At 35.8% G+C, this 23631-nt stretch overlaps 1 protein-coding gene across 7 annotated transcripts in view; it reads left to right on the top strand.

Annotated features, from left to right (window-relative positions):
* BTBD8 (BTB domain containing 8) overlaps positions 1 to 23631 on the top strand; it is a 161762-nt gene that overhangs the window by 56463 nt on the left and 81668 nt on the right. For 6 of the 7 annotated variants that reach the window (XM_007480323.3, XM_056815354.1, XM_056815355.1 and 3 more), the window contains one exon: positions 20491 to 20580. In XM_007480323.3, the coding sequence (XP_007480385.3) occupies positions 20491 to 20580 (90 nt within the window). Of the gene's footprint in view, positions 1 to 20490; positions 20581 to 23631 lie in introns of those variants that run through there. The other variant, XM_056815358.1, reaches the window with a different exon arrangement.

Here is a 23631-nt window from a genome sequence, read left to right as displayed (position 1 = left end):
TGGTTCATTCACTGAACTTGACTGAAAATCCTAGGAAAAAAGATGGTTGAGGAAAATCATAAAAAGGAAGTGGTAATTAGAAGTGCCAGCATGTCTTCCTTCAAAATTAAGTCATTAATTTTTTGAAAGAATGAATTACTAAATTATTAGATGATGGGATTACTTTTATATGGTTTGCTTAGATTTTATCAAAACTTTTTGTTATTTGTTATGAATAAACCTGCTTCATTTATTATTGTTAAATTCAAAATCAACTCAGGGCCTTCTGTAGCTGCTAGTTTCTCAGCAACATCTGCTATTGATTCCCTCACTAAATAAAATCAGTTCCACCTGTATGTGCAGAGCAATGTACTACCACTAGCATTTTTTATAATTGGAGAGCTACTAAAGCTTCATTTATAATTTTTGCATTCGTGATTGTCTTGCCTGATGATGTTAAGGAACCTCTTTGCAGCCAAAGGGTACTCACAACGTGACATTTTCCAAAGGCATATTTTCAATCTGTATATATTGTTGCTTTTTTATCTCTTGCTATTAGACTTGTTTTAATGCTATCAATTCTGCACCTTGTGCACTTAAATTTTATGGAAGTGATGCTGATCATGTAGTTTCAAATTCTATCACTACAGCTGCTCCTATATACTATATACCACATCTCATAAAAGAAGAACCATCAGTAAACAAAACAAGATCTGAATTTTCTTATGGAGTGTCGAGTAGATTTTTATGTGGTTTCTCTGCCATACAAACTACTGATTCACAATTATGTAACGGTTATCCATTGGTTGGTAAATCAAGAAGCAACATATCCAGGTTCGGTGTTGTGCAGCATTTTAACATGATGTTTTCATTGCCTAGAAAAGTTATTTCGTATCATGAAAGCCTTTGGTCTGAGAATGCCTGTGTTCTATGTCTTAATAGTAAAGCTTCAACCTCATGCAGACACATAATCATTAGTGGGCATCACAATACTAAGTCTGCAGCTTTTGTTACTCACAGAGCTGCAGCAGCAACTCCTCTGAGACATGGAGTTGCACCAGCAGCTGTTGGGTCTAATTGAGCTGAATAGTATGCGATTGGACACTGGACTGGTCCTAAAGCTTGTGTTAATTACTCCAGAAGCTACTCTTCATTCATGAACTTGCAAAGTGGACGGTTTCTTATAATCTGGGATTGTAAAAATGGAGGCTTGAACTTTGGACTCCAATCCCCAGGAGTCCTTGCTAGCTCCCAGAATTCCCTCTAATCTCACTGAGATTTCCACCTGGGCGAGGTCAAAAATTTCTATTTAACCTGGCTGTAAAGGCTACTGGGCCTCTTTTCTACTTGCACTTCCCAGCAGACTCGTCTCTTTCATTATTTGGCGAGGTTGTCTAGGCCTCTCTGGGCCTAGACATGTGCTTTCTTATTCTGTATTTTCTTTAATCCTTAACCTTTAATAAACCTCATAAAAATATAATACTCCTTGTGGAGAGAAATTTCTACCTGCCTTAGTTTCCAAAAATTTTAATCTTTACAGGATTCCTAGAACTGGTGCTGATAAAATTGCTTATTTTAACTTATTAAATTCTGCTAGATGTTCTGCACTCAATTTCAGTGATTCCATAGTTATATCTCTTGTCAGTGCTATAGGGGGTTTGATGATTTCCCCATAGCAAGGAATCAATTACCTGAAAAAACCCATAGTTCCCAAAATTGCTTTTAATTGTCTTTTAGTTGTTGGGGCACTCAATTTTTTTTATCTTCAACAAGTTTTTGAGAGATGTAATGTACACCTTCGGCTAAAACAAGTCCTAAATACTCCACTTTTGGGAGATACCACTGCACTTTTGATTTTGATATTTTGTGTTCTGCTTTATATTATTCTAGTAGGAGATGTTTGCTGTCTTCTTGGCATGCTATTGCATTTTGTCAGGCCAAGAGTAAATCATCCATAAAATGAATTAATCAGTTCTCCTTAAATTAGATATTTTTTAGATCTTGTGTTAAAATTTGGGAAAACAAAGTTGGGCTTTCTATATAACCCTGAGGCAGAAGGGACCATGTATATTTAAACCCTTTCCAGGTAAATGCAAATTTGGGGGGGGGTGAATCTTCATGGATAGGTATTGAAAAAAATGCAGAAAAGAGATCTACTACTGTGAAATATTTAGTGTTGCAAAGAATTGATGAAATAATTGTTGATGGACTGGGGACAACTGGATGTCTTTTGATTATGTGATTATAGCTCTCAAATCTTGAACAAATCAATATACTGAGTTTCCATTTTCATCTAATTTCGGTTTCTTAATAGGCAAAATAGGCATATACTGATTTGCAGAGGATTATTATCTTTTGTTTGATTAGAGAATTTATCAATGGGGTACTTCCCTTGATTGCTTCTTTTGCTAATAGATATTGTGGAATAGATGTAGGAGGACCACCTCTCCTTCTAATTTGTACTGGAACAGCTGATTTTAGCAGGCCTACATTGGTAGAAGATGTAACCCAGAGAGCTTTGGGTATATCTGTAGGTATTGTAAAATTTTTGAGTTTTATACATTTCTAAATGGATATTATCTAAAAAGAATTATTATCTAAAAGAATATTGGGAGCAAATCCAAAGATTCTTCTGATAAATTTAAAGTCTAAATCTAAATCTAAAATCCCCATTTTGGGTACATACTATCGTGGGTCTTAATTTGCACAAAAAATCTCTCTCTAATAAGTTCATAGGAGACATAGGCTTTAGCAGGTATGAATGCTCCACAGATAAAAGGTCCCAGAGACACCATTCTTGTTGAAAGCTTTTGGACTTAAAGGAGTTTCAGAAATGCAATCAACACTAATAGAGCTTATTGAATTACAGTTAGAATCAGGTGTACTAATTAAAACATATCTTGATGCTCCAATATCTAAAAGACAATCATAAAGTATATTTCCTTCTTTGAGAATTACATGTGATCCAGTGCTATGTAGGGGAGAATGAACTGGAATTATAGGTGTAATGACATCTGGATCTGGAAAATCAAATGTTTTAATCTTTGATTCTATAGGCCTTTCTCCTCTATTAAACCTTCATAACAGACCATGTACACTTTTCTGAGATTCCTCTCTTTGAGGAGAATTTGAATTTTGATTTTGGTTATTGTGTGGACATGCTCCGTTTCTGATATATTGTAATAATTCATATCCTTTAGTCTGGTTATTGTTTCTATCATTGTTTCCATAGTTTCCATAATTTCCATTTCTAGAATTACCTTGGTTGTTATTGTTGCTTCTCAAATTGTTGTTCCTAAAATAATTGCCCCTAAAGTTGCCACCATTATTCCTAAAATTACTAAATATTTTATTCCAGCATCTGCAATTAATTATTAGATTTCTCCCCATTTCTGTACAGATAACATGTTGATTCTTGGTTTGTATATTGTCTTTGATTTCTATATTTTTGTACTGGTGTCAGCCCAGCTCTGGTATCCCTTTTTTCAGATTTCTCAATTTTTCCTTTTAGGGTTCTTATCTCTTTTCTTAGTGCCTCCACAATTTCACTATCATAATTGTCCTCTTTCTTTTCATTATGACCATTATAACCATACATAACTACTCTATGCAGTTCATCTAAGTCCATGTCGATCCAATTAAGATAATTTGTTTTTAAAAGGTTTTTAATACATAACAATTCTTCACAATTTGCCATCTTAGGTGTTGATTGTCTTTCTATTTATGTCCAAATCAATATGTCTTTCATGTAATTTTTTAGCCTGTCCATAAATTTTATGTATTCTCTTCTATCTCCTGCTTCACATTTTCAAATTTATTCCATGTTCCAGGTCTATCCAAACATCCCCTCATTGCTGTAATAACTGCCTCACTAGCCTGGTATAATCTTTTTTTTTTTAACATTATTTTATTTGGTTATTTCCAAACATTATTCATTGGAAACAAAGATCATTTTCTTTTCTTCCCTCCCCCCTCCCACCACCTCTCCCATAGCCGACGTGCAATTCCACTGGGTATCACATGTGTTCTTGATTCGAACCCATTTCCATGTTGTTGGTATTTGCATTAGAGTGTTCATTTAGAGTCTCTCCTCAGTCATATCCCCTCCACCCCTATAGTCAAGCAGTTGCTTTTCATCGGTGTTTTTACTCCCACAGTTTATCCTCTCCTTGTGGATTGTGTTTTTTAGATCCCTGCAGATTGTTCAGGGACACTGCATTGACACTAATGGAGAAGTCCATTACGTTCGATTGTACCACAGTGTATCAGTCTCTATGTACAATGTTTTCCTGGTTCTGCTCCTTTCGCTCTGCATCACTTCCTGGAGGTTGTTCCAGTCTCCGTGGAATTCCTCCACTTTATTATTCCTTTGAGCACAATAGTATTCCATCACCAACATATACCACAATTTATTCATCCATTCCCCAATTGAAGGGCATCCCCTCATTTTCCAATTTTTGGCCACCACAAAGAGCGCTGCTATGGATATTCTTGTACAAGTCTTTTTCCTTATTATCTTTTTGGGATACAAATGGTGTAATCTTTTGTAATGCATAGGATCATTCAAATCCCAATGAGGGTCCATCTGAGGCCAGTGAACATTGCCCCGTGCCTGGTTAATTTAATGACTTTCTCTTTTTCCCTCTTTGTTAATAGTTTGTCCAAGAGATATTCAAAATCTACCCAGGTTGGATTGCATTGTTTACATATATTTTCCATCTTTTAAATCACTGCTATTGGTTCCTCCTCAAAGGAAGAGGTGCCTCTCTTAAATCCCTCCATATCAGTAGGGGTAAATGGTCAATGGTGCTTGACAGTTATTAATTTGTGCTCTGGATTAAACATTGGCACTTCTTGCAGTCAGAAAAAACTATTATCATTAGTAGCAGTGGTAGAAGCAGGTTTGAGTAATTTGGTTATAATCTTGTTTTGCTTAGATTTTGTTTGTTAGTTTTGCAATAAAATCTAGATAATGCTAATCTAGTTTCAGTTTGATGGTTATTTAGTTGTTTTTTTTCTTCCTAGCCAACTTTTTACCAACTATTAAATGTAGTTGGTACCCTTGGAAAAATACTGTTAACATAACCAATCTAAAGAAGGGTAGTAGTTTTAGGATATCCCAACACTTTGAGATGTAATATCTCATTTAAGGTTTTTGGCAAGGGGAGCTGCTAGATGTACAATGGAAGCTCTTCTTGTAGTATTTTAACTTACTAGAATCAGAAGTTGTAGGTTTTTCAAAATCCTTATGGCTCCCTGTGTATGGGTAAACTAAAGCTGTTATTGGTAAAACTATTTTGTAGGTGGTGGATAGAAGGCTGAAAACAGTTTGGTACACCACTGAATCTCTTTATTCTTGGGAGTAGTAGGGATAGGAAATGGGAGGTAGGAAAATGGATAATATAGATCTAAATGTATATCACTATGCTTAAAAGTAACCCCTATACTAAAATATCTAACAAACCCTAAAATCTAACTGCTTTCTTTGCAGTTTCTTCTTGCCTGACAGAGGAGGCCTAAACTATTTCTACTCTGTCTGACTAAAATAACAATTCACTATCTATCTTAACCAACTAATCGATGAACATTTATCAATAACAAATTCCTTGAAGTAATTCTAATATTAAACTGTCAGTTGAAACTGCATGTCACACAGAGACACAGGTAGTTCTCCAGGTCCGTCCCTTCAAAGTGCTCAGGAGAAAAGCCCTCAGAGTGAGACCCTTCTCCCTCAAAGTGCTGGGAAGAAGAAACCCCTCAGAAATAGACTGTATCTTAACTTTGTATATGAATTCCAACTCTCAGCAGCTAACTTCCAGATATTCCTGACAGAGAGCACACTGATACAGAAACCCCAGATACCCTGCTCTCTAGGAAGACAGAGAAAATGAAGTGTCTTAACTGATTCTTCACTGCTTTTTTAGTCTTTCTCCTAAAGAGGTGGATTAATAATGAGAAGACTACTGCTCTTAAAAAGACAGAGTAAGATTATATAACTACCTCTAACCTAGAATTTTCTGCTCCTAATGAGACAGAGTAAAATTAAACAATTTCTTTTAACATATTCTTATGTAGAAGATGGAGAGATTGAGTATACATAGTAATACAATTAAATGAATTCAGAACTTGTTAGTTGGAATGAAAAAAAAAAGTTGTTAATGGTTGAATATTAAGGTGGCAGGAAGTCTCCAGGGAAGTACAGAGGGATCTGTGCTTGTCCTCATATTGTTTAATATTTTTTGAATAACTTGGATGATGACATAATTAGTAAGCTTATCAAATTTACAAATTGAATAAACTTGGGAAAGAGGAATAAAACATTGGATAATTCTTGGGATCCAAAAAGTCTTAACCAGCCAGAGCATCACGCTAAATCAAATTAGATGAAATTCATTTGGAATATATATAAAATTTTATACTTATACATTAGGGAATCAAAGGTCAATTCCTATGTAAACTATAGATGAAAATTTTTTTTCTTTCCTTAAATTTTTCATCAGTTTTTTAAATATTACTTCCTACATATAGATTAAGCTATTACAGCTAACATGTGCATATACATTTGAGCACAGTAGTAAGTAAATACTGATTAGGAAATATTCAGAGGAGAAAAGGTCTAAAAAACCAATAAAAAATGTGGTCAGAAATAACACTGGTGTTTTATTTTCTTTGGCTACAAGTAAACATAACCAATTATAATTTGGATGTTACTCGGTGGGGAGGCTAACACAGTTAATGACAGAATAAGGATGTAAAAATATTGCAACAGAGCTAGCAATGATATCAAGTAGTTAAAGACAAAATCCTAGGCTTGGAGTAAAACAATTCAATTGCAAAAAAGTACAGGGTGAAAGAAGTATAGATAGACAATTTTTCTTATTAAAAAAAAAAAAAGCAAGAAAACCAGAGGCCGTAGGAGATTGGAAGTCAAATGTAAGATGACTGCCAAAACAGCTTAATCTTAGGCAGCATTAACAAAGGCATGATTTTGGGGAATGGGAAGTTGAGATTTCCATTGTTCCCTGCAAAAACCATGTTGGGTATATTGTATCTAGTTCTGGATTTGCAAGCCAAGGTAAGGATGAAGAATAGGTTTTGGAGTTTTGAGTCACAAGAGAAGATGGAATAGCAACAGATTGTGATTAAACAAGAGAATGTTTTGGAATTCATAAAGAGGGAAGTGGCATATTTGTGAGTGATGGGAATGAGCATCTTTTTGTGAAATTGAGAAAGAGTGGGGAAATAAGTCAGTCCTGTAAAGTGAGTTAACTGAGGAACTGTTAGTTTAGGGTGTTTGAGGAAGAAGTATGAGTGCAAACTAGCATTGGAGGTGGTGGTGGGGTGAGGAGAGAAAATAACTGAGCCATATCCTGAACTTGTTGAGAAAAGAGAGGGTCCTGTAGCTTGGTAGGTAACAGCTATCAGAATTTTGATCAGATAGTAGATATGGATTGAGCAAACTACAAAGGAGGATAGGTTACTAAATGATGTTGGAGACTAGATGTGGAATTGGGGAACAAGATTTCATTGGTGGGTGTCAGCGAAAATACAAACAGTACTGGAGATAATATAATGGTAAATGAAGGCACAATAACAGGAAGGAGCCAGGTCTTAATGGGTAAAAGAAAATAAGAGTGAAAAAGAAAGATTCAGACAGCTTTGTAAAAGTTTGTTCCCAAACTAACATCATCCTAGAGCAGTGATGATGAACCTTTTAGAACTTTTTAGGGACTCCATGCCATGTCCCCTTACCTCCACCCCCCAACTGTGTGCCGAGTCCCACCCTCTGTGTGCACTTCTCTCTGTGTTCGGGGGTGGGGCCGGGCTGGGCAAACTTGGGCTGTTCCACCCTGACAGTAGAGGGAGGCTAGAGTGCCCCACCTCCTGTGTTCGGGGACAGGACCAGGCACCTAGCTGGCCAAGCGAGGGCCTATACATACCCATAGAAGTCTCTGTGTGCCTTCTTTGGCACACGTGTCCTACGTTTGCCATCACAGTTCTAGGGCTTTGGACAGTCTCATGTTTGTAGTGGGGTGAGTGGTGTATATTTGAAAATCTGTTACCCTAATAAAGAACTACATATCCTGAGAGTCCACTGATTTCCTATCATTACGTACTTCCTATAGACAGAGGATAAAGGGAGTGGGCTTTGAGGCTCCTCCTCTCTGATGTAGAATCAGCAGTGATGGTGGTGAGTGGGGATGGCTAAAAATGACTAACCAGCCACGGACACATGTTTTTTATTTTGCATCCTCTTTATTCTTTGATTTCTAATGATCATTATGAACTCTCTTAAAATATAATATTTTTATTAGAGATTTAATTTTTACCATGGACAGAGTTGAGGCAAAATATTTGAAGGAATAATTTTAGGAGACTGGAAAGGAGCTCAGGAAAGTCAATTTCTTTCCCTCCTGTGCTATAGAAATACATTCTTTTTCACACTTTAGCCTTCAAAAAAACCTCCATCATCCCTCTTCCATCAGACATCCCTTCTTCCCTCATTGAAATACCCCTTCCATTTTCTTTTCTTTGGGAACAGTCTTTGTCCTTAACCTGGAGTGTGGAGAATTACTTATCAGATCCTGTCACACATTTTTCCAGTGAAGAGAACCAACCTACAATTGGAAAATAAATAGATGTCATTACCATTTAATGTAAATCATTGCAGAATTCTTAGGAGAATTGATATCCAACCACTAAATATCTCCTTTTGATATTGAAAACTGATTTTTATTTCCTCTCTTCTCTAATCCATCCTTTTTGCTGTCCTGGTAGTATTCTTTTTTTAAATTAATTTTTAAAAATTAATTTTAAAATATTTTCCATGTTTCCATGATTCATATTCTCTCCTTCCCCTCCTTTTTTCCCCTCTGAAAGCTGACAAGCAAATCCACTGGGTTATACATATGTTATCACTTGATACCTATTTCCATATTATTCATTTTTGTAAGAAGAGTAATCTTTTAAAACCCAAACCCCACAACCTATATTCATGTAAACAGTGATGAATCATGTTTTCCTTCTGCATTTCTATACCCACAGTTCTTTCTCTCAATGTGGATTGCATTCTTTTTTGTAAGCCCCTCAGGATTGTTCTGGATCATTGCATTGCTTCTAGTAGCAAAATCCATTACATTGGATTGTTCCACAGTGTTTCACTTTCTGTGTACAATGTTCTCTTAGTTCTGCTCATTTCACTTTGCTTCAGTTCATGGAGGTTCTTCCAGCTTATATTGAAATCTTATAGTTAATCATTTCTTACAGCACAATGCTATTCCATCACCATCAGATACCAAAATTTGTTCAGTCATTCCCCAATCAAGGGACACCCCCATATTTTCCAATTTTTTACCACAGCAAAGAGTGTGGCTCTGAATATTTTTATGCAACCCTTTTTTATTATCTCTTTGGGGTAGAACCCTAGTAGTAGTATTGCTGGATCAAAGGGCAGGCATTCTTTTAAAGCCCTTTAGGCATAATTCCAAATTGCCTTCTAGAATGGTTGGATCAATTCACAACTCTAGCAGCCAATTTTGCCTCATCCCCTCCAACATTTATCATTTCCCTTTACTGTCATATTGGCCAATCTGCTAGGTATGAGATGGTACCTTATAGTTGTTTTGATTTACATTTCTCTAATTGGGAGGGATTTAGAATGCTTTCGTGTAATTGTTGATAGTTTTGATTTCTTTGCCTGAAAACTGTCTATTCATGTCCTTTGACCATTTGTCAATTGGGGAATGGCTTGGTTTCTTATACATTTGACTTAGTTCTCCTTATAAATTTGAGAAATTAAACCGTTGACAGATTTTTCTTAAAAAAATTTTTTTCCCAGTTTGTTGCTTTCCCTCTAATTTTGGTTGCATTGGTTTTATTTGTACAAACCCTTTTTAATTTAATATAATTGAAATTATTCATTTTGCATCTTGCAGTGTTCTGTATCTCTTTCTTGATCTTAAATACTTTTCTTTTCCTTAGATATGACAGGTATACTATTCTATATTCACCTAATTTACTTGTAATTTCCCTCTTTATATTTGTCATTTACCTGTTTTGAATTTACTTTGGTATAGGGTGTGAGATGTTGATCTAAACCTAATTTTTCCCAATCTGTTTTCCAATTTTCTAAACAGTTTTTGTCAAACTGTGGGTTCTTGTCCCCAAAGCCAGAACTGTTTTGAGATTGGAATTCATCTCCCTTTGTTTTAATTGAATTAATCAGGGACTTGGTGTTCCCCTCCCTTTTAATTTAACCAGTCAGGGACCTGGAGATTTGCTTTGGATGTGCAAGGATACACATACCCACAGTGAAAGGAAGTTGAAACCTCAGAGTCATGAAATTGATCTCATAAGCTCTGCCCTCCTGGGTGGTACCAGGCAAATTGAGGAACTATGATTGGTTCCTGAGATTTGATGTGGGAAAGCTGGTAGGTAGAGAAAATGGCTTATAAAGGTGTGACCAGAGGTCTGAACACACATTCTTGCATTGATGACACTCTTGCTGGACGCATTCTTGCTGGAGACATTACTGCGTTGATGACTTTTGCTGAAGGGAGATGCTTACTCTGGGGACTCTTGATGAAGAGACTCTCACGGACTTCTGACTGTAAATTGGAACCTGACAGAGCCTTTGTTGGAGATGAACTTTATTCCATCAGAATGCAATTAGTATATTTAGCTAAACTGCTCCCTACCTCTTTCCTACATTTCCCTCTCTTTACTATCTCTACTTTGATTAAACTAAATTGTTAAAGCTACTAACAGATTTATAATTTAATTTTAATTTTTACAATTTCACAACCTCTTAACTATTACACTGTATTGTTTTGATGATCACTGCTTTATAGTACAGTTTAAGATCTGGCACTACTAGGCCTCCATTTTTCCATTATTTCCCTTAATATTCTAGATCTTTTGTTCTTCCAGATGAATTTTGTTATATTTTTTTCTATTTCTATAAAAAATTTTTTTGGTAGTTTGATAGGTATGGTATTGAATAAGTAAAATAATTTAGATAGGATTTTAATTTTTATTATATTAGCTTGTCCTACCCATGATCAGTTAATGTTTTTCTAATTGTTTAGATCTAGTTGTATTTGTGTGGAAAGTCTTATAGTTGCATTCATATAATTCCTGAGTTTGTCTTGGCAAATAGATTCCTCAATATTTTATGTTGTCTAGAGTGATTTTAAGTGGAATTTCTCTTCCCTAACTCTTGCTGCTGAGTTTTGTTGGAAATATATAGAAATGCTGATGATTTATGTGGATTTCTTTTGTACCTTGTAGCTTTGCTAAAGTTATTATTTCCACTAGCTTTTTAGTTGATTTTCTCGGATTCTTTAAATATACCATCATATTTTCTGCAAAGAGTGATTTTTTTTACTTTCCTCATTGCCTACTTTGATCCCTTCAATTTCTTTTTCTTCTCTAATTGCTACAGCTTGCATTTCTAGTACAATGTTAACTAGTAGTGGTGATAATGGGCATCCTTGCTTCACTCTTTATCTTATTGGGAATTCTTCTGACTTATCCCCATTGCAGATGATACTTGCTAATTGTTTTAAATAAGTACTTTCATCAAAAAGCCCTTCTATTCCTATCCTTTCTAGTGTTTTCAATATGAATGAAAGACTTTTTCTGCATCTATTCAGGTAATCATGTGATTTCTCTTTTTAGTTGTTAATATAGTCAATTATGTGGATGGTTTTCCTAATATTGAACCAGCCTTTGCATTCCTTGTATAAATACCCCCTGGTCATAGTGAATAATCTTTTAATAACTTGCTATAGTCTTTTAGCTAGTATTTTATTTAAGATTTTTGCTTCTGTATTCATTAAGGAGATTGGTCTTCATTCTCCTTGGCCTGGAAGTTCCTGAATTTGGCTCTAACTATTCCTGGGAATTGTCATTTAGGAATTCATTGCAGGACTTGATCTATGGATTCTTTAAATGTCTATTTTGCCCTCTTGTTTAAGAATGTCAGGGCAGTTTTCTTGGGTAATTTCTTGTAATATGAATTCTAGGCTTTTTTTTATTGGGGTCATGACTTTCAGGTAGTCCAATAATTCTCAAATTGTCTTTCCTGTATCTATTTTCCAGGTCAGTTGTTTTTTTTTTTCAATAAGAAATTTCATGTTTTTATTTATTTTTTATTCTTTTGATTATTATTTTTTGATGTCTCGTGAAATTACTAGCTTCTACTTGCCTAATTCTCATCTTCTTTACAGGCCAATTTTCATCCATGATCTTTTGATTCTCCTTTTATTTGATCTATTCTGCTTTTCATGGCACTCTTTTCATGATTGGACTTTTTTTGCCTGTTCTTCCAGCACTTCGATTCTGATTTTAAATTTACTTATTACTTCATTTGATTTCTGTATCACTCCTTCCATTTGGGCAATTTTGCCTTTTAAGCTATTATTTTCTTTTTACATTCCTTTCATTTCTTTCCCCCCACTTTTCTTCCCTTTTTCTTCTATCTGCCTTACTTGGTTCTTGAACTCCTTTTTGAGTTCCTCCAGAGCTTGTGACCAATTTCTATTTTTGGAAAGTTTCTTTTTTTTTTTTTTTGGAGAGTTTGCATGTGTTTGCTTCTATTGCTTCTGTTTTTTGCTCTCTTTTTTTTTTCCATAGAAATTTTCCAGGGCCAAGAGCTTTCTTTGCTTCTGTTTACTCATTTTCCTGATCAGGAACTGGAAGTGGTCCTGCAAGTTGCTAGTCATTTCTGTCTTAGCGTCTCTCTCACAGGGTTTTGTCTTGTGTCTATCTTCACTGCCCTGTCAGAGGTTCAAGTGAGGCCAGTGCTATGGAGCTTTGAACCTCACTTATAGGGCCTGGGATTTCCAGGGGTAGGTCTGTGGTATTTTTTGTTGGTGTAGCACGTTTATGTAGTATTTTTTTTTCTGGAGACTTTCTTCACTGCTATTGCTGCTGTTGTAGAGGCCAAAGTAAGGACAGGGCTGGAGTGAGGACAGTGTTATTGAGCCTTGAATGTCACTACCAGGGCCTAGAGACTCCAGGGGGTAGATCTGTGGTGCTTTTTGCTTTTTTTGTTGGTGTAACCCAAATCCTAGAATTCCAAGGTTCCCTGGGTCTATCAGCCTGTGCTTTTCTTTGTGACACCTTAAATCATGAAAATCCTTTCTGCTTACCTTTCATGTTGTGTTTAGTGGGAGAGCCCCTCTGGTCATCCTACTTTGACTACTGTGTTTTTGAGATGTTTTTTAAAGATTGGTTTGGAAAGCTATTCAGTGCAATTTCAGGATTTCCCTACTACTATGTTGCCATCTTGGATCTGCCCCATGGTGATATTCTTGAGGCTGTAGTAAGCAAAGGAAGATTGCAAAATGAACTGCATTTGATTGACAGGGACATGTACCGACAATCACATGGGAGCCTGGGTCAAGATTCTAAGGTCCCAACTGAAAAAAAAAAACAAAACCCAGACTTCTGGGGGAAGCTTTGGGAGTTAGCTGTGATTCATCTTTCTACAAGATATCTGGCCCTTTGTGAGATACCAGCTTGAGAGGAGAAAAACTGCTTTTACTGGCTGCTGGCAGCTGGACAGAAGACTAAAGAAGAACCACTTCTCTGCTGGACCTACTTTGGTTCATTTCCTCTGGGATCTTGGCTCATTTACTGGACTCTGTTTTGTGAGGTTCTGTTTGGGGAAACTTAACTTATTTAGCCTAGATAAGTTAGCCATTAGGATTGTATTAAGGGAATTTAGGTTTAGGTATTAGAAATAAGAACTTTTCCTTCTCCCTTGTTACCCTCCTTCCTCTCCCCTTTCCCATCAATAAATTTAAAATATTTAGATGTTTCCTTCTTGTTTCTTCCCTTAAACAATCCTACCATAACAAGACCTATGTCTTAACTATGTCTACCTTCTTCTTAGTCAACTCCTACGACTTCTTGTAGGACTCTTTAAACTAATAGAACCATAGATTAAAGTGAAAAAAACCAGATCATCAAAAGGAAACAATATTCAGTGAACTCAGTACTTGATTTACCTTTTCCATGTCTTTACAGTAGCCATATCACATGCTTGGAATGTACCTGCTCTCACTTACCTCTACTTTAGAGAGTTCCCCTTTTTGTTTAAGGTGCATGTCGAAGTGGTATTTTTTTCAGTGATGACCAACATCATGTATGAAGCCTCTTTTGGTCTCCCAATTGCTAGCATAATCCCTCCCAAGCTACTTTATTTATTCATGTCCAATTTAGGATATATGTACTTATATTTTTAAATAAAGTTAGGGTTTTTGGTGATGGGATTGAATGTGTAATTAGGCCAGTAACAGAAGATTACACAAGCCCAGTGCTAGCAGAGCCAGACACCTGAGATCACATTAACAAGGGAAAAGTAAGAAGGGATTTGGATAACTTAAGCTAATGCTTTCTATCTAAATCCCACAAGATCTAAATGTCCTGTCACCAGGAGTCTTCTTGGATCTAACTATATTGAACTCACCTATCTGTCTAGAGTCCCAGACTCTAATATAAATATCCTACACTTACCCAAACCAACCCCCCTTTTTGATGGTAATGGAGGTAGTTAGGCAGTTAGGCAGGATAGAGCCCAAGAAGAGGTTTTGGATCCAAAGGACTCAAACCAAGTTCTCACAGACAGATGGCTCAGATGTACAGGATCACATAGGAAGATGAGTAGCTGTTTCAATCAAGTAAGATGGAGAAGTTCAGGCATAAAACAGCCAGTAAAGACAGGTAGACAGTCCCCCTCCAGGTAAAACCAGAGAGAGAATGAACCTGCCCAAGGCCAACAATCTCTCTCCAGTACAATTCCAGAATTCTGAACTCTGCTACCCCATGCTTCTGCCCTCTGCACACTTCATGTGCTCAAATCCTCTCTTCCTTATAACAGTTTATACTTATTATTTCCCATTTGAAGATAAGCATCCTGGTAGTAGGAATTGTTTATACTTATATTCCCTGCCTCTAGCACAGGATCTGACACATAGTAGGGGATTAATAAACGATTGGTAATTGACTTGTGGAAATTATTCACCCGATTCTGTTCATTTCATTTAAGTTCCCAGATTTTTCTGAAACCATCTCTTTCATCTTTTTTTTAAAGTACAATATTATTTCATCCCATTTCTATACTAGAGCTTATTCAATCATTCCCCAAGTGATGGGTACCCCTTTAGATTCTCATTCTTTGCCACCTCAAAAAGAACTAGAAACATTTTTTTGACATTCTTAGAGTTTATTTTACTTAAGAACAATTCTCTTAATTTTCCCTCCTTCTAATTCCCCCTTTCTCTCTTTTCCCTCCTACTACCCTGCTCAATAACATTTCTGTGCCCAGGTGTGTATGTGTATATTCTTCCCCCTTTTGACTACTTTAGATGAGAGGGAGGTATCAAGAATTGGCTGTTCTCCCCTATCTCTTTCATGATGTTTGTCTTAATGTCTACTTGTATACCTTGATTATATAGATATTTTTTCCTAATTGTCCTTTCCCTTTTCCCCCATGTATTCCTCTTCTTTCTCTCAAGATCAAGATATAACAGAACCACTCCCAAGCCTTACTTAATTAGATTCCCCCTATGACCCTTAATAATGATAGGGTAAGGAAGGGCAGATGACTCATTAACCTATATTAGAATGTAAGAATTTAATACTGGTTTATCTCCATTTGTGTTTTATCTTTTTATCTTTCTCTTAACTCCTGTGTTTGAACATCAAAATTTCTCCACACAGCTCTGGTCATCAGGAATGCTTGTCCTCTGTTTTTATTGACATCCCTTCCCCCAGGATTATATTTAGTTTGGTATTCTCTATCTTCTGGAATATCATATTTCAAGTTCTTAGCTCCCTTTTGGTGGAAGCAGCTAGATCAAATATGATCCTGACTATGGTTCCTTAGTACTTGAATTTTTTCTGACCACTCCAATGATTTTTTCTTTAACCTGGAAGCTGTGGAAGTTTTCCTTTCAAGAAATGTGACTAATGGATTCTTTATATTTCTATTTTCACTTTTGCCTTCTGGTTCTAAGCAATCTGGGCAGTTTTTTTTTATGATTTCTTGAAATACGACACAAAAGTTTTTTTGTTTTCTTTTTTGATGATTATAGTAAGGGACCATTGATTCTTGAATTTTTTCCCCTTTAATCTGCTTTCCAAGTCAGTTGGGTTTTTTGCTGTGAGGTACCTTATATTTTCTTCTATTGTTTCAGCCTTTTGATTTTGTTTAAATCTTTTTTGTTATCCCATGTAGTCAGTGACTTCTATTTGGCCCATTTTAATTTTCTGAAAGTTCGTTGCTTGGACAAGGTTTTATATTTCTTAGACCAAGCTCTTTTTCCCTTTTCAGTTCTTCTGTAACTCTTATTTCTTTTCCAGTTTTTCCTCTAGCACTCTCATTGCATATATAAAAACTCAATTTTTAAACTAGTGTTTAGTAATTCTAATTGAATTTGTGCCTAAACTATGTTTTCCCTTTGAGGTTTTGCTTATAGGTGTTTTTTGCTTCACAGCTACTTAGCTTCTTTTTTTTTCCTTTATTTATTTAGAATATTTTTTCATGATTACATGATTCATGATTCCCCCTCTTCTTCCCCCCACTTTTTCCTTCCCCCCCTGGAGCTGATGAGCAATTCCACTGGATTATACATGTATCATTATTAAACCTATTTCCATGTTATTCATACTTGCAGTAGAGTGTTAACATCAAAACCCTAGTCAGCCATATCAAACTATGTGATAGATTATATCTTTTTCTTCTGCGTTTCTGCTCCCACAGTTCTTTCTCTGGATGTGAGTAGTGTTCTTCCTCATAATTCCCTCAGGATTGTCCTGGGTCATTGCATTGCTGCTAGTAGAAAAGTCTATTACAACCAATTGTGCCACAATGTATCTGTCTCTGTGTACAATGTTCTCCTGCTTCTGCTCATTTTAGTCTTCATCAATTCCTGGAGGTTGTAATAATTAAAATAAAACTGCTATGTTGTTAACCTATTTACTGGCGGTTGATAGAGGGCTGGAGGCAACTGTTATAATCAAACTAAAGCTACTATTGATACAGCTAAAGCTGATAAATTGAACTGTTCTTACAGACGGTGAATTGAAGAAGGCCTGATGCAGTTTGATACAACCTAAATTTATCTTCTATGAGGAGAGGCAGGGACAGGAGACATGAATAGGATAGGAATGTCTTAAATCTAACACTAAGATTTCTAAATAAAACAACCCCCCCATTCTTAGTCCTCATAGAGTTTCTTCGTTGTCTACCAAGGTAGACACTACACTTACTATACTCTGTGAATAAAAATATTAACTTCTATCTTATTAAGCTATGCAAAAGAATGAACTAAAGTAATTTATAGTAATTTTATAATCTTGAGAGAGAAATTGAAGCAGTTTCTTTTCAGAAGTCTTGCCTTCACTCTAATTCAAAATGCTACTGTACTTCACAAAAACTGCTCTTCAGCTCCCCCGTGGCTCAGAGGGAAAACCTCTCAGTTAACTCACTCTCGGTTTAGTGTGTGTTTCCAATCTCAAATCAAACTCTCTCAAAATAACAAACAAATCTTTTTCCCTCAGAGGAAAGATCCAGCCACCTGCTCTTGAGAGGAAGTCCAAGAGACAGACCCAGAATTCTCTAACTGCCTCTCCTTTATCCAGTCCTCTTAAACAGCACACTACAAATTCTGTGTGTCTTCCTTCTTAAAGGGGACAGTTTTAAAAGTGGACAAACCCTTTCTCTTTTCCTGAAACCTGTTCTTAATGATATCTAAATAAATCTTTCTCACAACAATCCCCCCTGAGATTCATTGGGAAGAATAATCTTCCCCAGTGAATCTTTTAACCTAACTAAACTTATTCTAAAATTAAAACAGGGAGAGTTAAAGAGAGGAAAAAAGAAAGAATGTAAAATATCTTGAAAAAAGGAAGTCATACATTTTCATACAGATATTTGCAGTTACAAATATTTTCAATTACAAAAATAACACACTTTTAACCAAATTTTATAGTAACAAAACTAATTCAAATTCAACTTAGTTACTATATAAAATCCTTGCAGCAACATTATATACAAAAATATACATACAACATTCCCCCCTGAGGTTCACTTTGAGAATGATATAAAAATCCCCCTGAAGTGAGATATTTTCTTTAATATTTTAAATATCTAATTATTATTATTTTAAAATTAATTTATCATTTATTTTATTCATTAAGTATTATATTTATTGACTAGTTATTAATTTTTAATTTTTTATATCAGTAAGAATTATTTTTAAACCATAAATTATGTACTTACCATTACATTCTTATACAAACCTTTAAGTACAAAAAAATCAAATCTCTCATTTAAATGCAAAATTTGGTGTCTTTGTCAGTCTTCATTGCAGTACAGTGTCCTTTCAAATAGTCTCTAGTTGTAGTCCATTGTCCTTGAAAATAATATCCTTTTTGTCCCATTCTTGATTCTCAACTTCAACTGTGGTACTCTCTTTACATGGGAACAATGTATCCATTCTGATTTCTCTGCTATCTTTATTGCTGTTGGTGTAGTTATGAGCCCTTGGAATGGACCTTTCTGGTTCACATGGAATTCCTCTAGTTTCATCATTCCTTTCAGCACATTAATATTACATCACCATCAGATACCACACTTTATTCAGGCATTCCCCATTTGAAGGGCATCCCCTCATTTTCCAATTTTTTGCCATCACAAAGAGCACAGCTATAAATATTTTTGTTCAAGTATTATTCCTTATTATTTCTTTGTGTTATAAACCCAGCAGTGATATGGTTACTGGGTCAAGCTACTTAACTTCTGAACTTGCTCCTCTCTTAGTACAAGTCAGTCATTCCTTATCCTGGAATACCATCTTTGGGTATAGATACTCTCCTCCATCTGCCCTGGATCTTTGTGTCCCAGAACTGGAGAGTGGATACTAGACCTTCCATTTTACATCTCTTTCTGTTGGGGTACCCCTGTCAAAAGGTTTGACACCTCTTCTTGTCCTGATTCATTACCTTGCATTGTACCACAAGGCATGCTCCTATCTAGATTTCTTCCCCAATTTCCTCAAAATTTTCTTCTTTCTTCCTATGCTAGCCTGGCCTGGAAAAATGACTCACTGTGAATTTTTCTTAGATTTATCAGGACTTGATCCAATGCATTTTCTAGATCTCTTTGCAGTAGTTTGGGTCCAGTACCAAGCTTCCTTTCCTGTTCCCCATCACTCTGCCATCCTGGCTCTCCCTCCTCTGATGCTCTTAAATCTTTGATGGAGTGGTTGCATGGGAAGCTGGGCTGTACAGTAGCCTCTCACTCTTAACATCTTGGTTATCACTGTTTTTCATTTTTTATAAGAATATATAAAATAACAGTTTCAGAAGATCCAAAATATTCCTATTAAGTTATTTTTATTTTTGTTTGGTAAAGGAGATAAAAGACTTTTCCTTATGTTCATGATTGAGCCTTTGTGAATTGATGAGGAAGTATAAAGTACTCTTTGTTCCCTTTTGCCATTAGTCTCTAGTGGGCTTTTGGATGTACTTATGCAGAAATGTACTAATTAAATTTAATTTTCTATATTATGTTCCTGGTATCATTTTTCTGCGTAAGAGGAAAATCCCAAAAGAAAATTATTTTCTCTCAATTGATATTACAAAGTGTGATAAACGGATGTATTATACTTTTTATTATAACTTATTTATTACATTATACTTTATATTATAACATTTATAAATTGCTTTACATTCTTCATTTCATTTGATTTTCATAGTAACTCTGCAGTTTTTATCACTGTATTACAGACAAGGAAATCAAGGCCCAGAGAGATTTTTGTATAAGGTGTCCAGATGTTAAAAAAAAAATCCTTTTATATTCTGTCTTAGAATCAGTAATACTGTTTATTGGTTCCAAGGCAGAAGAGTGATAAAGGCTAGGCAATGGGGATTAAGTGACTTGCCCAGGGTTACACAGCTAGGAAGTTTCTGAGGTCAGATTTGAACCCAAGACTTCCTATTTCTAGGCCTAGCTCTCAATCTACTGAGACACTTAGCTTTCCCCTGAATACATCTTAATGCACATTTACATTCATGTATCCTGTCTTCTCAATAGAATGTGAGTTCCTCAAAGGTAGGGACTATTTCATCTTTGCCTTTCTATCACCAGCAGCTCACAAAATTTCTGAAACATAGCACTAAATAAATCTTCTTGGTTTATTGATGATATTGTTTTCTTGGTTCTGTTTGTTAATTGTTATTGTCAAAGGACTTTCAAGATTTTTAAAAGAAAAAAATGTCATATTATAATTTAGTAGTCAAAATCAGTTTAATGGAATGAAATACATACTTGTAATTTTAAGTATAATAAAATATATATCTCACTCTGAAAAGATAGTCAATTGAAAATGTGGACTTTTAAATATCACCACACAACCGATACAGGTAAAGAGTTTTATAAGAAAATAATTTCACACGATGCAGAAATAATGTTTCTTTATTTTCTTCCCTCCCTCTTAGGGCTATTTTATGTGCCAGGTCTCGTTATTTTGCAGCAATGCTGAGTGGATGTTGGGCTGAAAGCTCCCAAGAGCACATCACTCTTCAAGGGTAAGCATAGTTTTTGCAGGTCAAATGGGAACAGCAGTCAGCAATTTGACCACAAATCATTGCAGATAATGCTGCTTACAAAGCACTTTTTATGAGTCTCCTTTGACAGAATGTTCAGTGTAATGTGGTATCTTATGTAGTAATATCTTCAGCATTGATTACTACCTTTGCTATTTGCAGTAAATAGTAGGTAGTTTAGTAGATAAAAGTTTGGCCTAAATACACTTGTATGCCCAGATTACACATTGTAGAAACTTGATAGTGTTCAGTATATCTTTAGAGTTTAGTCTGTATTGCTGTGTAACATTTGGGGTAATTAAAATAAGCCAAGTTAAGAGGTAAGAGTGCAATGAACAGAAAGGAGACCAGTGTTAGTGGATCACAGGGTAGGTGTTGATGGTAGTTTGTGGGGAGAGTCTGAAGTATAAGAAGACTGGAAAGGTAGGGAGGAGCCAGATTTTGAATTACTTTGAATGTCAGAGTACTTTATACCTGATTGTAGTGGTGACAGGGACCTTGAAGGTTCTTGTGGAGGAGGTTAACATGCTTAGATCTGCCTTTTAGGAAGATCACTTTGATATTTGAATAGTGGATGGACCATAATGGGTAGTAGATGAGGTAAGAAGGTAAACTTGAGAGGCATTGGCGGTAGATTGGCTATAGAATGAAAGAGTAAGAAGTCATGGGTGATCTTTAGCTTGCAAGCTTGAGAAACTGAGAAGATGACACCATCTTTGACACTAATAGGGAACTTCAGAAGAGGGAAGGGTTTATGGCGAAAAGTGTTGCATTCTGTTTTGGATATGCTGAGTTTAGAATGTTTAGTAGATGTCCAGTAGTTAGTGAACACATGAGCCTGGAGGTCACTAGAGGAAGTAGAATTAGAGTTGGAAAAATCAATCTGAGAATTGTCTGTGTGGCGATGATGGTTGTTGAAGGTATTAGATCTGATGAGATCACCAATCGAAAGAGTATATAAAGGGAGAAGAGAAGGCAACCCAGGGTAGAGCCTTGGTAGGATAGGGAGGGGGCCCTAGTCAGGTCATGAAAACCCAAAGGGAAGAATATAAAAAAGAGACTAATCTAGTGTCCAAGGTGGCAGAGAGGTCAAGAAGGAAGACAGTTATAAAGCTATTCAGTTTGACGATCAGAAAGGTAGTAGTGACTACAGACAGGAGTTCTATTGAATGATGAGGTCAGGAGACATCTGTTGTGGATGGCCTTCTCAGGGAGTTTAGCCACAAAAGGGAGGAGAGAGAGAGGGATGGATTAAATGAGGGCATTTGGAGGAGGCAGTGGCATGAGCATGTTGTAGATAGTAGGGAAGAATCCATTAGACACTTGGAGAGTAAAGAGAAGTGAGGGAGTGGAGATGACAGAGGGAACATTATGGGGAAGATATCAAATGGGAATGTAACATTTCTTCTCTTTACCAAGAGTAGACAAGTATTTGGTAAATCATTTAGTAGTTATTTGACTGTAGGCTTACATACCTTAGTTTCTAGGAATCTTCTATTAGAGCACAGAATTACTTGAATTAATAATGTACCACTTATGTCTATCTGTGGAACACTCTGTTTAGGGATTTTTCAGATCCTAAGTGTCTGTAATTGCATTTTAATCTGAACTATGTTTTAAATCTTTCCATTATAGTTATTTAAGGGCTGCTTTAGCTTTGGAGAGGTATATTATATTGTTCATTGTCAGTAAGTGTTACATTGTAGGTGTTCATGTTTTTCTAAATAGATATAAAGTACAGATGACTTACTCTGTAATAATGAAAATGCTGCTTAGTGAAACATCTGTTAAGACAGCAGGGAAACTTGTTTCTTGCTGTTTTTATGGCTATCCAGTGTATTAGTACATAGACGACGGTCTGTTGATTTTTCTCCTTCATGTGCTAAAACTGTTTTTCTTTGTTTAGTCATCATTATCTGTTGCATGAGCCTGTTTAAAGAATCTGTTCTCTAAGTTGCATGTTTCATTTTCATGAACACTAACGGATACAAGGTTATATGTAATGTTCTTTGTTTTAGTAATGATTTTGAAGTTTTATAAAGTAGAAAACATAACTATCTTAATTTTTGTTTTTTAAAAATATTTTCCATGTTTACATCATTAATTTTCTTTCCCTCCCCCCTCCCAGAGCCAATAAACAATTCCACTGGGTTATACAAATGTTATCATTTGATATACCTATTTCCATATATAACTATATCCTAATGATTAGATCTGACTTTTTTATTTAGGTATTATTAAAATGGTGAAAATTTTAAATCAGTGTATAGTTGTAAGAAATATGATTCTATTGTCTAGCTTGAAAAATCTAAGATTTTATACATTTTTGTCTCTTTCCTCCTTCGTCTCATAATTTGGGGAAATGCTTACCATTCCATTGATTTATTTATTCCTTAGTTACTTAAAATATTTTTTGAGTATTAATAAAAATGATTACAATAGCTGACATTTTTATAATACCTGTGAAGATGGGATTAACTCTCCCCTTTCCTACTTTTAAATTTAATCACCAGAAGTGTATACACCCTATTTAATGCCTAAGTGGGGGAGGTCTGCAACCCATGTGCTAAAGTGGGTGACAACTCAGAAACTACTAACTGCTCCCTAGGGCAGTCCTAAGCAAAATTTAAAAACTACAATTGGTCCCTGTAAAGTGCGGGGAAGGCATAGGAAGTGACGAAAAGAAGGGACTTTAAAAGTATTTGCAACTTCCTATGAGGTTGTTGTTCTAGCTCTTTTGAGGTTGTGAAGGCTGGTGGAGGATCATTTGGTGAGCCTGCTCTTTACTCTGGATTGGCGAGTGGAAAAAGCTGACTTTCCTTTCCTGATTTCTGGAGAGATTAACACCTCCCTCTCGGAGGCACATGGGTGATACCTCTGGGTCCTCTGGCTAGGTTTCTGGAGTCTACGGGAACAATGCCAGGCACTGGAGCAATGCCAGGCACTGGAGCAGATATTTATCTCATTAAGCTAGATCTCTTACCCTACTCTCTTTCTCATTTCTCTACCTTACTCTTTCCCTCTATTTTGTAA

Source organism: Monodelphis domestica, chromosome 2 (genome assembly GCF_027887165.1).
Source record: "Monodelphis domestica isolate mMonDom1 chromosome 2, mMonDom1.pri, whole genome shotgun sequence".
In the NCBI taxonomy this organism is placed as follows: domain Eukaryota; kingdom Metazoa; phylum Chordata; class Mammalia; order Didelphimorphia; family Didelphidae; genus Monodelphis; species Monodelphis domestica.
This window is presented reverse-complemented; position numbering and strand designations above follow the sequence as displayed.